Raw genomic sequence first — 15,849 nt, 5'->3', positions numbered from 1 at the left:
AATCATTGTCTCGTTGAAGAAAGTTATGATACTCGGTTTGAAAATCTATCGTCCTCGTCAAGAAACTTTAGGTTTCCGCTTTTCACGTTCGGCAACAAAATGTTAGCAGTAGAGTGAACGCACAATGTGGAATGACAAGCTACATAAATCAAGTAAGTTAGTTCACAGTAAGAGGACCAAGTATTGTTTACTTGCTCGTGGTTATTGTATGATAATATGGGCGTCGGTGCGAGAGGCTACCAACTGCCACGGGAGTCCAAAGATTATGCCTCCGAAATCTCTGGATGGCGATTCCGCGCGAGCCCCTTAGGTCTCACGTGCCAGTGATGGCAAAGGCCCTTTTGATCAATGTAGAAAATACGTAATTTGATGACAAGCAAAGAACTGCTTTCCTTGTGGGACATTATACTACGGTGCGCATGCGTCGTATAAGACTATATTGCATAGTCTCTTAAAACGGCTAATTTTTTTATTTTGCACTTTATTGTCCCATTTCTGACCACATTATAATCCAAAGGGAGTGGTCCATCTTGCCCATCTAAAAAAAGAAAATGAAAAAAAATAAGTTTCTGCTTCAGCCACATTAGTAGCCCATTTAGTTTCATTTAAAGTGAATTCATCCTCATTTAAATCCTTATTACTGATTCTTTTTTCGTTTTTGTTTTAATGTTGAGCCGTTCAAGGGAAAGACTGTTAAAAATCCCAGACTTTGCAACTAAAACTAACAGTCTCTTACGATCTCTTGCTGTTACGGACGGATGAAAACGGAGGCTATTTTTTTTGACAACGATTACGTCACGGTGTTGGATCCAGACTTTGCCGCGCACGAGCTTGAGACGAAAACAACATGGTGGACATACGCTACTTTAACTTCTTGCAAGCATTATGGCATGTTTTCAGATGATGACTAGTTTTTATCCCACCTGATTATTTTGTGACCAGGAATGCAGAAAGATATTGATTGATTTACTGGTTAACTGACATGTTCAAGCTTAAATTCGGGCTCGCAACAGTTACCTCTTACTCTCGAGAGTCGTGACTTTTCACCGGACTGTTTCAATTTTAATCAACAGTCATCCTAAGACCATCGTATTTAGAGAAAGGTAAATCGAAGCGTACATGACAGTATTTTCCATTTCCTTTCAAAGAAGCTGAGAGAGCGGACATGGGTCACACGAAGCCTGGGGTAAATTTTTCTTTTACAGTCCTTACGCACTGGCTATCGCGTGACTCCAGCTCGGCTCTAAGCTCTTCTCTTTACGCCAAACTTGACGGAGAAGGCTTCTACACAGGCTGGGGAAATCGTGGGTGCATATCACAAGAGTTTAAACCATTTAACTTTAATTTAAAGGAATACATAATTATTTTGTTTTAAGTCATCTTAAGTCTTGTCGAGATGACAACATTAATGGAATAATGGAATAAAACCATGAATTAATCCTTTGTTTACGGGCGGAAAAAACAAGAAGAAGAAAATGATATACAAAAGAAATGCGAAAGAGGGTAATTGAGGAGATAGAAAGAGTAACACAAACTTATTTGTAAAATTTAGGCTAAATTTACCAATAAAGTACACTAATTTTGACCAAGGTCTGCTAAGCTGTCCTGAATTATATGATAATTATGTCCTGACACCCGCTGAACAAAGTATATCTGCAGCTGCTAGCTTCCACTAGCACTGCTGATCGAGTTGAAGCGAAGCTATTGTCGATTGAAGCGTTCTGTAGAGAAAGATCCAGAATCTGCTCATTTTAACCTTCCGCGCAACTATGAATGGAGGTAATTGACTATAAGGCTCTGGAAATGTAATCTTTTAAAGGTCCTTTCTTTCGCTAACAAGTAATAAGGGTATTATAAATTCCATGTGCACGTCGGATTTGAACCTCGCAGTTCATCCACATGGTTTAATTAAATGTCCACACAGCTTCAGCTGGCGAAGGGTTAATCGCAGATTAAAGGAAACAATGAGCGAAGAGCAAACGCAGCTAGGTCCGAATGCTGAGCCGTAATAGGTTTAACTTTGGAGTAATTTCAACCTTGTTTCTCTCTTTTCATCGCGCACAAAACGACTTTCTTCCTCTGTTGTGAATCGTTATGCAAGCGCGCACTTGCACACTTAAGCTGAGACTGAAGGCATTGCTGTCATTTATTGAATTAACTTTAAGCTCCTTCATGTAGATTGTTGTTTAAGGAGGAAAGGGTAAGCAATTTAGTTGTAGTTCAACTGACAATCTACGGATAGTCAATTCGCGATCATATGATTATTTCAAGCTTCAGTTACTTCACGAGACCTTAAATTGTTCAATTTGCAAATACGAATTTTCGCAAATAACTTACAGTACTAAGCGTTGCTCACGAAGTAAAATGAAAAGGGAACGAAGGTCTTTCGAAATAATAGTTTTACCTCTAACACGCTGTTAGTATAGATGATATATAATATGTCGTAAAGAGCAGGTTCTGCACAATGCATTTTGATTGCATAAACATTTCAACATTCGACGGTCTATTACTATAAAAAGCTAAAACTGCACTTAACGTACTTGTAAAAGAAATGAAAGCGGCATTACGTATCTGTTAAAAAACTGTATAACAGGAGTATAAACAAAGAGATGTGGTACATCATTTTTTTCAGATGAAAGGGAAAAACGATAGGTCAACAAGATATCTATTTCTAAAATAAATCACATACGCGCGATGTAATTTTAACATCGTAAACAGGCTTAGGATAATAAGCCTTCGAGACTTTGTAATTTATTCTCTTACAGCACCGCTGCCCTCCCTCCATAATTGGTGTGTCCTTGTGTTATATGTAACCTAGTATCCTCAAGACAGAAAAGATTTGGAGAGATTAAGATCCTCCTCACCAGACCGTCCTCCATTACACTGTTGTCTTTTTTTCCACAGATCACTGCAAATGTGGTCCGGGCTATGCCTCCCCACAGGACGCTATGAAAGGTCCTAGAGAGAAATTATTGTATTTACCATGCATCCTGAGTAACACGGGGATACAAAAGCCGGACTATCTTGCCACTGTTGATGCAGATCCAGACTCCCCTAATTACAGTCAGGTAGGTAAACATTGTCGTTCACTCCAGATTAACATTAGAAATCCCGCAGTCTTCTACTCAATCTTTTCTTCTCCTTCTCACTTAAAGTTTCGTGTTTTGACTCAGGGACTTCAAGGAGAGCAGATAACGGAGGGCGAACGGTTCCTGCTGCTTGGCTTGGAATTCGATTCAGTAAAAACTAGTGTTTATTTGGTGACGCAATCTCTCATTCTTTCCCTTGCTCCTCACTAGAGTTTTCTCTTAGCTCTCAAGCGGAATTTAAGTGGGCTAAAAAACAGCTTCAAACTGAGGATTAATTAGGAGTGGAGGAAAGAAAATGCTGATGGGCAAAAATTGATTGAAAGGTTAATTTCATTTTGCAATTAATGTAGAATTTTGTAATAGGTTATTCATCGCTTGAAGGTTCCTTATATAGGGGACGAGTTACATCACAGTGGCTGGAATGCCTGCAGCAGGTCAGTTGGTCTCAAGAAGAAACTAGGGCCGTCATTCTGTTGGCACACTGAAGAATAAATGAACACTGAATGTTGCAATTGTGATCATTGCTTTTTTCTACCCCAATTACATTAAGGCGAGGACGTGCCTAACGAGTCACACCTAGGTTGTAAAAACTTGGAAAGTTATTAGTTGGATCCAATTTTTTTCAATTTGAAACAAATTCTAATAGGTTAGCAATAATCATGTACTGATGGTGCGAGCGTTTCAGGAGCGTTACAGGCGGTAGTAAAGGTCTTAAAGGCGGTGGTAGAGGTCTTAAAAGCGGTAATAGAAGTCTCACAGGTGGTAGTGGAGGTCTTACAGGCGGTAGTAAAGGTCTTACAGGCGGCAGTAAAGGTCGTACAGGCGGTAGGGTAGTAGTCCTACAGGCGGTAGTAGAGATCTTACAGGCGGCAGTAGAGGTCGTACAGGCAGTAGTGGAGGTCTTACAGGCGGTAGTACAGGTCTTACAGGCAGCAATAGAGGTCTTACCAGCGGTAGTAGAGGTCTTACAAGCGGTAGTGGAGGTCTGACAGGCGGTAGTAACGGTCTAGGCGGCTTTTAATGAAACACCTGAAACTTTGTTCTATTTCAGCTGACAGGGAGATCCCAACCAGAAAAGAAACCGCTTGATTATGCCGTCTATTACAACCAGCAGGATCTACATTGGTGATGTTGAATCTGACCCAAGAGCACCGCGTAGTCACAAGGTAAGGATAACAAAGGAATTACGCTCATCTGAATCGCCGTGATTAGTGCGTCTCAAGCTGTAGTCTTTCCAGCACAATTGATTGCCAGCCAAACTGCCCATGCGTGTGAACAGTTTAGTTCGGACCATTCTAGCTTTTGATTAGCCTTCTGCGCGTTCTAAGTGTTAAAGCGGACAGGAATTCTATGTTGGAAGCTAGCTTAGATGAGGTGGATGATAACTTTCGCTGCCGCAAGCCTTTACAAGAGATGACCTTATCATAGTTTCTAGGTGTTCTCGATAGCCTAGTTGTTCGCGCGCAGTCTGGAAAGATACGGTAAGTCTCCCGATATGTCTTGGCCCATGATGGCTCATGCATCATGGGAAATATAATTGAATCTACTGCTGTTCTGGGATAGATCAAACATTTTGACTTACAGATTGTTGAACCAGAGGAAGTATTTGAGAAGACAGGCCTGCCTACCTTCATACATCACACTGCCTGGGAGTGGCGAGATCATGATCAGTGCCTTAGGTTCGCCGGAGGGAAAAGCCGAAGGTATGGTATATATAATTACTCAAACATTACGTCACTTGAGCCAACAGTAGGAGATTACTCTTTATTTCCAATAAAACTGCAAGGCTTGAAAAGGCTTACAACCTGAAAATATTTCGCCATTATTTTTAAGGAATTGTCACATTTCCATGAATGAAAAATTCAACAATGATTTAGTTAGTCTAATATTCGTATTTCAGTTGACCCTGGACCGCTTACTCACTGAAATTCGTTTTTCAACATGAAAGTCCAGTTAAAAAAAGGAAACATTAATCATGATATCATTATTCAGGGGGCTTCGTTATTCTGGACGGGGAGACTTTCAAGGTCAAAGGACGTTGGGAAGGTGGAAGTGAAAACGCAGCACCCATGGGATACGACTTTTGGTATCAGCCTCGACACAATGTAATGATTAGCTCTGAGTGGGGAGTGCCAAGCGCCTTAGAACTTGGATTTAAGATTGAGGACGTGGCTGCAGGTTAGAAAATTGGAATGATCAAAAGTAAGAAAGTGAACGCGACTGAATCTTAGTATTAGTAGAAATAAAGGGGCAAAAATTCGAGTGACCCACAAAGCCGATAGAAAATTCTATTGAGACTAAGAGCGTTTAGTTCATTCCCTGGTTTGTACCTGTTTTAAAGTCGTAATTAGGGGGATGCGTTGGCATGATATTTCTAGGACGCTGGACTCCTGATATGAGCCTGAGTAGTTGTTTTGTTCTCACACTACATCAGTCTAACCAAGAGTATCGATGGGTATGAATTAGCTGTAGGGAACCATTTGAAAGTGTAGGAATAAGTTAAGAAAGTTGTCCTTTACTATAGTCCATTCAGGGGGAAAAAGTAACAAACGTAGAGTGAAAACCGGGATGAGCTTCGGGAGGATGAGCCATGTTGCTCGTGTGCAGATTGTGTATTTGTGCGTTCGTACGTTCCTTCTCTCGCTCATACTTTCAATCGATAATTCCCTTTAGTACACTTACATTTCACTAGTTTACTAGTGTACAGCTTTTCGTTTTTCGCAATCGTTTGCTACTTTTTGTCTTCAGGAAAATACGGGTCGCATTTGTACGTGTGGGACTGGAACGAACGAACCATAAAACAGACCATAGACTTAGGCAAGGGTACGATCCTCTAGAAATCAGGTTCATGCACGATCCTGATCAGACGCAAGGATTTGTGGGGTGTGCATTGAACAGCACCGTTGTGAGATTCTTTCAAAATGAGGTGAGTGTTCGTTATATATGTTACGCCACAGTTTTCTCTCATATAAGGTGCGCCCTCTAAGTAAATCGCAGTATTTGGATAAAACTAACAATGTTCCCATCTAGGAAAACAATCGACAGTTAAACCAGATTAAGCATAAAATTTTGTAATTTTGGGTTTGTGTGCAAAAGGATGAAAATATTTTGTTTTCAATAATTCAAGCGTGATTTGATTTTTAAAAAACAATTTATCAAAAATAATACTGAAATACTGAAACCCTTTAATACATTTATTCTCTTGTCTGGACAAATAGAGTATAACCTCTTGGTTTGAGGTGTGTAGTACTGCAAATTCATTTTATATGAATGAAACAAGTATGATTGTATAGAGTTTCTCTCAGTGCAGGTTTCAGCAGCATCGAATAACTTTCTCTAATCAAATTATGTTGAACCAGGCATTACCAACTAATTGAAAACGCTAATTTTTAAAACGTTTAGGAAAAGACTTGGAGTGCAAGAGACCGTCAATCAAAGTCCCAGCTAAGAAAGTGGAGGGCTGGGCTCTACCGGAAATGCAGGTGGGTCAGACTTAATGATTCACGTCTCAAAAATAATCCAACTGAACTTGTTGAGGCTTTCCTTACTAAGACCGTCTAAATAATGCGTTTGTTCGTTTAATCCAACTTCTATGATAAATTGTCACTTACAAATTGGAAATGATAGAGAAATAAACGAATGAACGAACTTATGGATGTGATAACACAAAGGAAAAGAAGAATGGAAGCAGCATTCGAAGAGCCGGAAATAAAATGCAGTTGGATCTTTACTTACTCCTCTAAGGAAACGTAGCATAGCGAGGCGGTTTCCTTTGCCCCAGGTCCTGGTTACAGACATTCTTATCTCGCTCGAGCGACAAGGGATTGTACCTTCGGCAAACTGGCTGCATGGAGACATCAGGCAGTGGATATCACAGACACTAAGAATCACTAAACTAGTAGGCCAGGTAAGAACAGATTGATTAAAATACTGAAAGCCAAGGCAGTGAGAAGGATCTCGCTCACTAGGACTCTTACACCCTCTCACCCACAGATCCTCTCAATGCCACTTGAATATGTACCTTGGGAAATATCTTAGTTGTTTCAAGGAGGCTCGGAAAAGTATTGTTGCGTCTCTATACCTCCGAAAGTAGAAGTAGGAGAAGTTAGTACCCTTTTTTCTGGGCGTCTTTCGCTTGAATTGTTAACCTTGCACCGACTAAGTTTAGGCTGATTGTGGCTAACTCCCACGATGAACAAAGAGGGGGGGAAAGGAATCCTCGTTGTCTAGTCCACAGAACAATATTGCTTCCGGTGTTGTAAAGCTATAAATGCATCTTAAGTTATATTTTAATTGTGAAATTTCACACAAAACCCTTGAAGACATTACACCTGGTTGTTTGAACTTTCATCAGATAAATCGCCGTAAGTGTCCTCAAACTCCGTTGGACAGCAATATATCTTGGGAACTCTTGTGATATGGACTATGCATCATTCGATACTTACGATAACTGTTGAACATTGGTCCGAAAGATTTATTTTCTTCGTGCCTCCTTGGGGCGCTTATTGTGTTTCAGGTGTTTGCCGGAGGCAGCATCGTCAGTGACGGACCAGTGAAGGTAATTGAGGATTCTGAACTGAGCGCACAGCCTGAGCCATGTTACGTGAAAGGGAAGCGAGTTCAAGGAGGACCGCAGATGATTCAGCTGAGTTTGGATGGAAAACGGCTTTACGTCACAACATCACTATACAGCGTTTGGGACAATCAGTTCTATCCTGACCTCGTTAAGTAAGTGCAAAGGGTCAGGATATGGTGAAACTTCATTAATCGGTTGTATAGAAAAAGTGACAAACTGCTTCTCAGTTCCGCGCGGTAGTTTCTTGATACGCTTTCCATTGAATCACCATGAGCAAAGATTAGCATGGGGAGCCAGTCAACTAATCCTTACACATGATCTATTTTCTTTCGAAATGTTTAAGTATACTGAACGTATGAAATGAATATAGGATAAATTAAATAAAAGTTTGGTCAGGAAAAAACAAGAAAGTAAAAAAATTAATCAGAAATACGAAAGAAGAAAAATTGACTCGACCGAATACTTCTCCTTAAAATGTAAAACGATCAACCCTTTCTTTTCTTCAACTACTTTTGTTTTTCCCTCATCGTTACTTCATTTTATTTTTTTCTCGCAGGAAAGGCTCTATGCTACTGCAGTTTGATGTCCATAATGTTAACGGTGGCCTCAAGTTAAATCCTGATTTCTGTGTTGATTTTGGAGACGAACCCGACGGTGCAGCCCTAGCTCATGAAGTTCGTTATCCGGGGGGAGATTGCTCCTCTGATATCTGGCTATAGTAGCCAATAACATGTATCAGATAAATGTTACTTCACCAGGTCCAGAATCAGTGAAAAAGGAAATTGTACCCGCTAAAATTTAAATGCCCGAAATATAACTTTTTTCTAGCTAGCTTTTTTCTAGTTTCTTCATTACTCGTATTGAAATAAAATTCATATGTAATTGTTTTTGCTAGAATAGTCCTTTCTCTGTAACAAAATGATCAACAATTTGACAAACAGCTTTCATGTTGCCGTGAATCTGTTCAGAAACAGATCACAGATGAATTCAAAATGTGGTAAGAACAAAAAAGTGGCAAACCAGGTGCAGCCGAGTTTGTCATTGATCTTCTTACCACATTCAAAATTTCTATACTACATGTTATATGTAATAAAAAAGCAAGATTTTGTTGCTGTTGTGACTTCATCGATGTAGTTCATAAGTGAGAACACATTAAAATGCCTGTATGATTATACTTATTAAATAAACAGTAATTATTTTATCCTAATAGGTACGTGTCGGTATTTTTTTTGGCTCTTTTTTTTGTCTGGAACACCATGTCACCATTTACATACTATCTAACCGGAAGGGACTGAAATAGAGTACATTTTTATTCACTCTGTCTGGAACCGGGGTCTGTGCTTGATCCCCGTTAATGACACCAGTTTTTCATCGTTTGCCTCTTGTAATATTACGGTTCAATTCGGGAATTGAGCAGGGACAATCAATCCTACAAGTCTGAAATGATATGAAGGTTTCAAGAAAGTTGCCTCACTTCCTGTAAATAGAAAGAAAAATCTCAACTTGGCTTGATTTTACTTTTTACGTTTAAATCATAACATATGTAGCACATAATTTTCTTTCATGTTGATGAATGAATAATTTAGTGAAGAGACTGCATTTTGATCTCAATCGAAGAATTTATCGCCAATGGATCGCGAGCCTATTTTCCTATTTAGTAGTGCTGGTGCGACAGACTATTTTTTTGCACCAATCGCTGTGATTTTTCAATTCACTTGGGAAACTGGCTGCATGGAGATATCTGGCATCATGACATCACCGACACTAAGATTCCTAAACTAGTAGGCCAGGTTAGAACATTATTGATTTAATACTTGGAAAGCCAGGGCAGTGAGAAGGATCGTCATTCGCGCACTCTTTTTCACAGCTGATCCCCAACTGCCATAGTGATCTCATCACACAGAAGTAGAAAGCGAATTAGGAAGGATCTTAGCTGCATCAACGAGGTACGGAAAAGTGGTGGTCTGTGCTCGATGTTCAGTCATGACCCAACTTTTTCATCGTTCCTTCTTGTAACTTCGGTTTAATTCTGAAATAGAGCAGGGACAATCAATCTCTTATGTCTGAAATGGTATGAAGATTTAAAGAAGTTTGCTACACTTCCAGTGTATCACACCTTACCCCGAAAGTAAGAATGCCTTTGTACCTTACAGAAAGTCCTGATTTAGCTTCTCTACGCGTCTGATCCTTAACCAACCATACGCCCCAAACTTCCTCTCAAGCTCCAACGTCCAACTAGTGGGTCCCAGACCCCACGGACGATAACGCGAAGTGTTCTTTACACAACCCAATATTCTATGTTGTGATTTGTCCGCTGAACAATTGAATTTTGTATTTTCAGAAAGTCTAAAGATTTATCGAGTCGACGCATGGCTTCGATTATATTACGCCGAACCAATTTTTACGCCAGTAGACTCTTTTTAACAGCGGCTGCAGCTCTGAGTGTAGCTCCAAAGATACTTACGGCCGAGTTCTGCAGTACTGGAAAGTGCAATGATGAAGTTGAGAAAGCCAAACTCGCCTCCGTGGCGGCTGAGAAATATCAGCCCCAAGACACAATTTTCGGCAAGATCTTGCGAAAAGAAATTCCTGCTGATATAATTTATGAAGACGATAAGGTCAGTATGTTAATGCAATTCGGTGAATGATTCAATGGTTATTCCTCAAGAAGCCTACATCTACCTAAAACTACCCCCTTCTCCCCAAACTAGTTTCACCCCTTCTTTCTTTTGGCTAAACTTCAGAATACCCGGCCACTTTGGTCCGCCACACTTACATGTGTCGGGAGGCTATGAAGATCGAGGCATATCACAATAGACACCATTCTTATTCAATGACATGTAAATGAGTGGCTGGGTATTCTGCAGTTGCTCCCTTCTTTTAAAACTCATATTTAAATAGCCTTAGGACTTTACTAAGGAAAACTTTATTAATTAACATAGTCGTTGTTATTGGTTTTCAAGTTGTTCTTTGTGCTTGAGTTGTCCTTATTATCATGTCTTCCATTTAAATTCCCACATAATTTGTCTCATAAACCTCAATATCAACAAAAAGAAACAAACAAAACAATGAAGTGGAAGAGATTTACATTCAATGTTTACCTGTAACTATTCCATTATATATTATAAGGGGTCACAACAAATACTGGATGTCGTAAACTTTCAATAATTTGTAAAACTTGGGAGGCTACCTAGTGTGTAAATATTAAGGTTGTTGGTTTTATTTTAGTTCTCTCTTTCCAAGGGCATAGATCATTCAATATAGTGTCTTGAAATTGGCCTTGTCACATGGTAGGAAACAGTTAAAAGTGTCTATGATCAACTTTATTTGTTTGCTAAAACTCCTTGGAGAGTTATATTACTAATATAAGTTGCTAGTTGTTGTATTATTGATTAGTGTTAAAATGAATCTGTCCTAGATGAGCAGACAGAAAAAACATTCAATTTGCTCTGAAGAGAGGCTAATCGAAACATCAGCTTAAAAGCTCTTAATTGGGGCCAATCTACATTATTAACTCAGTTTATAAAACTATGTTATTTTTTTACTCTCATTAATGCAGCACCACAATTACTTTAAAAATCTACCCCCTTTAGACAGAAAAACTGCTTTTGACTTGACTCCAATGTGAATATGTATATACAGCAGTTTATGCTCATGCTGGCAAAAAATACTAGATGGATTCTGAACTCAATTAGTGTGAATAAATCTGTTTTCATTTTGTAATAGGCACTTAATCAGCTGTGGTAGACTGATTGTGTCACACTGATCATGGACGAAACATACAATAGCTACAAACATTTGAGTGTTTTGCACTTGTAATTTGCATACATACTTGTAGCACATGAAAAGAACTATTCATGGTAAAGCTGCTATACATGTGGCAGTGTACACACACAATTATAACCAATGGCAGGACTTTACTTTTTAAAGAGATCTATTGGTTTTATCACAAGCAGTGAATCAATTATTGTACTGTAATGTTTGTATGGATATGTCAACAGGCTATTGCTTTCCGCGATGTCAATCCTGTGGCACCCACACATGTTTTGGTGATTCCACGTAAACCTATAACACAACTAGCGGCAAGCACTGAAGAAGACATTCCTGTAAGTAACAAGAGTCTTTATTATCCATCCTGCAGAGTAGGCTTGAAATATTCAGGTTAGGAGTGGTTTATATGGTTATGAGCATCAGATAAATGAACTAATTCTCTTTTGTTGTGCATTTGGAAAATGGAAACTATTCATTTTATATGATGAAATGGTGATGTCATCTATGTGCCTGTCCTCTAATAGATCATAAGTAAGAATGAATCAAAATGCATATAAAATTAAGCTTATTATATGATTACAAATAGATTCACATCACAGATGATATCAAAATGTGGTGGGAACAACAAAAGTGGCACACAAGGCACAGCTTCTAGGATCTTTCCCTGAACAGATGCACTGCAACATGATATCAATTTGTTTTATTTGATATAAAAGCTAATTTTTGTTAATGATGACACGATCTATGGGTCTGTCCTCAAATAGATTATAAATAAGAATCAATCAAATTGTGCGCATAATTCAGCTTATTAAATAAAGTGAATTTGACCTAGATCCTCAATAAGTTCTGACTGAACATTTGTCTTCCAAATGAAGTTTCTCATTCTAGTCACCTAAGTTACATGATTAGGAAGTGACTTAAATAGAAAACATTTTCTGACCAGTTCATCAATATTCTTATGTTTTATGATCAAGCTGTTTTCATTTGTTTGAAAATCATTAATTTTTAACCCTCAATATGTTCTTATCACTTCAAATTTGGTGTATCCTCTTGGGGAATCTTTTCGTGTTGAAAATCAAAGTAGTATTTACCCCTTTCTTTTCTGGTACAAGCAACCAAGAACATCTTGATTGGTTTATAAGAGCATTTATGTTATCTTTTCAAAGAATTTTGCTTCCTCCAGCTGGTCTCGCAATTCATTTATCTGTTTAGCAATAAGTGATAACTGATTGATTTTGCTTCCTTTAGCTGGTCACGCAATTCATTTATTTATATAGCAATAAGTGATAACTGATTGATTTTGCTTCCTCCAGCTGGTCACACAATTCATTTATTTATATAGCAATAAGTGATGAGTGATTGATTTTGCTTCCTCCAGCTGGTCACACAATTCATTTATTTATATAGCAATAAGTGATGAGTGATTGATTTTGCTTCCTCCAACTGGTCACACAATTCATTTATTTAATACATAGCAATAAGTGATAACTGATTGATTTTGCTTCCTCCAACTGGTCACACAATTCATTTAATTATATAGCAATAAGTGATAATTGATTGATTTTGCTTCCTCCAGCTGGTCACACAATTCATTTATTTAATATATAGTGATAAGTGATAACTGATTGATTTTGCTTCCTCCAGCTGGTCATGCAATTCATTCATCCATTAAGCCATAAGCAATAGCTGATTGATTGCTGTATGTACACAAAGAGGAATTAAATGGAAACCTTATTTCGGCCTGAGAAACTGATGATATAATTTTCAAATCATGGATACCTTGTTAATGAACCAAGACAGAAGTTTTGCTTTAGGTCTGTGATAGTGTTTTTTCTTGTTTTAGAGACTCAAATTAATACCCAACAAGGTCTCGGTATAAAAAGTAATTATGGCTCTTGATATCTCAAAGAGTTCTAAAATTTGACCATTAAACAATCCCTGAAAACCATGATCTGGATGCTTCCATAATAACATTACTTACTTCACTTGAGGATGAGGAAGGAAATTTTTATGCTTTGATGGTAACATTGTTTTATTATCATTATTATTTTATTCCATTTCATCCCTATAAAGCTTTTAGGTCATTTGCTGTGGGTAGCAAAGAAAGTTGCTGAGCAAGAAAACCTGAAAGATAGTGGATATAGGATTGGTAAGAGGACTCAATTCTTGAATTGTATTGTTGCACACTTGGAACCTCTTTTGTGTTACATGTACCTCTAGTCAGAGAATTCCTTACAGCACAAAGCTCAGTCCAAGAGCTGACATGTTTGTATAGTTCTTTAGTTGCTTGATATTTTCATTTCAGTGATCAATAATGGACGTGATGGTGCTCAATCAGTGTATCACCTTCATATTCATGTTATTGGTGGACGACAAATGTCCTGGCCACCTGGCTGATTGAGACATTGAATCTACAAAACCTCAGGGAGACACATCCATCACCTTTAATATAGTAAAATTTGTGATTGCTATAGATTAGTTTATACCACACAAGTAAATAGTACTTTTCATGCATGTTGATTATCTAGCTTGGAAGTGATTAGCCAGTTACAATTCACCTCTGAGCAGCCCAGTTGAAACAAAATGGCTTCACTGCACGTTATAGGTGCCTGAATGGAACTAATTTTAGTAAGAAAAGCAGGTTCTACAAAAATTACATAACTTGGCAGCAAAGATTGGTTTTATGACACTAAGTTGATGGTAATGACATCTTTCCAACTTTGTATTCTGAAACAAAAATAAAATCTTTTTTGAATTGTTGGTCACCATGTAAGTAAAAGATGAAACATGTAATGTTTTGCTGTATTTTCAAACAAGTGAAAACAGCAATTGAAGAAATAGCATCTGGAAAGATATGTATGAGTATCAAGAAGTTGCAGTTATCTGTTGAAAAGAAAGATGGGATTATTTCCGTAAGAAAATGCTTACCATACATTTTTGCCATTTTGATTTCTCCACCTTATGTCAGTTTACTAACTATTCAACTTGTGTGGTATTTCCAAAAAAACCTATTCATCTCATTTAAGGTCCACAGTAAATTGTGCACATTTGAAAGCTATGGAAAAATAGTATTAAACCACAAATTTCATCTCAGGATTTCTCTCCAGTAGGGAACTGTTCCATTTTATTTCAACCCTGCAAAAAGGGGTTAGAAAATTATTATTTGGAGTTACATAAGTCAAAGAGAAATAAAGACTATTTTTGGTCCCTTCTTAATTTCATCACTTTTCTCCTGATTTTCTCATACATCTCTCTTTAGCTCAATGGAAAGCTAGTTCTTTTCTTTTCAAAGAACAACGCACTGCATATGTCAATATAACTTCGTTGGTGTAGTTTGAATCATTTGAATCATTTTGGTAGGAGCAGCCCACTAAACCGCTCAAGGAGTGCATTTGTGTTGCAGAAGAATTACTTCCGGATTGCTTAGTATATGAAGATTATGTCCTATTACTTTTATTATTATTATTGTCATTTTAATTACATCTTTGAAAATTTCAATAAATCTTATCTTTATTTCAACTCAAGGAAACAAGTGGAAATCTATTCCTAGACCTGTAAGAGTTATATCAACAATTTGGATTTCAAATCAGTTCCCAAATCAGAGGATGTTGAGAGGAATATTTTAAACCCTAAGTTGGCAGAAATTAGACTATTTAGCCTAGACACAAAAGACAGAAAAATTTTTTTTTTTTTACATAGCTGTGCCCAAGCAACTACCATGAAGCCTGAAAATAATAATATTAATTCAGATTCTTACCTGGGCAATTATGTTTCCCTCTTCACAGCGCTGAACAACCTGAGAGAGTAAAACTTTAAAATATTCACACGATTTCTTTCGGTTACTGGTTTCGCAACCCATCGCTTGTTTGCTTCGGGAAAGCAAAGTTTGTACTGTGCCTAGCCTTCCTGTTCCCCTGACTTGATTACAGCTTGACCACAACCAGTTGTGATTGTTGTCAAGAGCAGCAAGCCGGGCCCTAGCGACTATGCCCAGGTGTGAGAAATGCCCAGGTTTTGCGCAATACTTGAGCATCATAGAGTGATAACCCTCGAGTCTGCCAGTGTGGCATAAGTCAGTAATCTTGGCAGTATCCTTCATCAGTTAAGTGTTAAGGGCCACTACCTCTAAAGCTAAGAATGCTTGGCTGTTTGGCAAAGCCAACAGACTTAGCTTCGGAGGAAGAAATTTTGCAAAGACAGCATCATTGGAAATGAATATTTCCTTACCACACGTGCTTATCAATGATGTGGTTCAACACCGACTTCCATTTTTCTCGAAGATCATAAACATTACCATTGCAGGTTGCAGCAGACCGCCATAGGTGGTTTGCGATCGTTTGTATCCATGGTGAGAGCTCTTCACATCCCCTTTGATTTGCTTTGTTAGTCAGCTTCTTTACCACCCACTTGGAG

At 38.2% G+C, this 15,849-nt stretch overlaps 1 protein-coding gene, 1 long non-coding RNA gene, 1 other non-coding gene and 1 pseudogene across 3 annotated transcripts; 2 read left to right on the top strand and 2 right to left on the bottom strand.

Moving 5' to 3' along the window:
* Window positions 1-216: 216 nt before the first annotated feature.
* On the bottom strand, window positions 217-344 carry LOC131796470 (U11 spliceosomal RNA). The gene has a single exon (XR_009341135.2). It is a non-coding gene; the product is annotated as a U11 spliceosomal RNA (small nuclear RNA).
* Window positions 345-1,654: 1,310 nt separating this feature from the next.
* Window positions 1,655-8,846, top strand: LOC131796381 (methanethiol oxidase-like; annotated as a pseudogene).
* A 16-nt stretch (window positions 8,847-8,862) lies between these two features.
* On the bottom strand, window positions 8,863-10,015 carry LOC131796383 (uncharacterized). The gene is made up of 3 exons (XR_009341132.2): window positions 9,812-10,015; window positions 9,480-9,694; window positions 8,863-9,142 (listed from the first exon to the last, which is right to left on the bottom strand). It is a non-coding gene; the product is annotated as an uncharacterized lncRNA (long non-coding RNA).
* A 19-nt stretch (window positions 10,016-10,034) lies between these two features.
* Window positions 10,035-14,652, top strand: LOC131796382 (uncharacterized HIT-like protein Synpcc7942_1390). Its single transcript, XM_059113962.2, has 4 exons — window positions 10,035-10,283; window positions 11,667-11,771; window positions 13,510-13,585; window positions 13,742-14,652. The coding sequence occupies exons 1-4, from the start codon at window positions 10,035-10,037 to the stop codon at window positions 13,831-13,833; spliced, it is 522 nt and encodes a 173-aa protein (XP_058969945.1). The 3' UTR covers window positions 13,834-14,652.
* Window positions 14,653-15,849: the final 1,197 nt, after the last annotated feature.

The sequence above is a fragment of the Pocillopora verrucosa genome, chromosome 1 (genome assembly GCF_036669915.1).
Source record: "Pocillopora verrucosa isolate sample1 chromosome 1, ASM3666991v2, whole genome shotgun sequence".
Lineage (NCBI taxonomy): Eukaryota > Metazoa > Cnidaria > Anthozoa > Scleractinia > Pocilloporidae > Pocillopora > Pocillopora verrucosa.
Note: the sequence above shows the minus strand (reverse complement) of the source record. Positions and strands in the feature narration are given on the sequence as shown.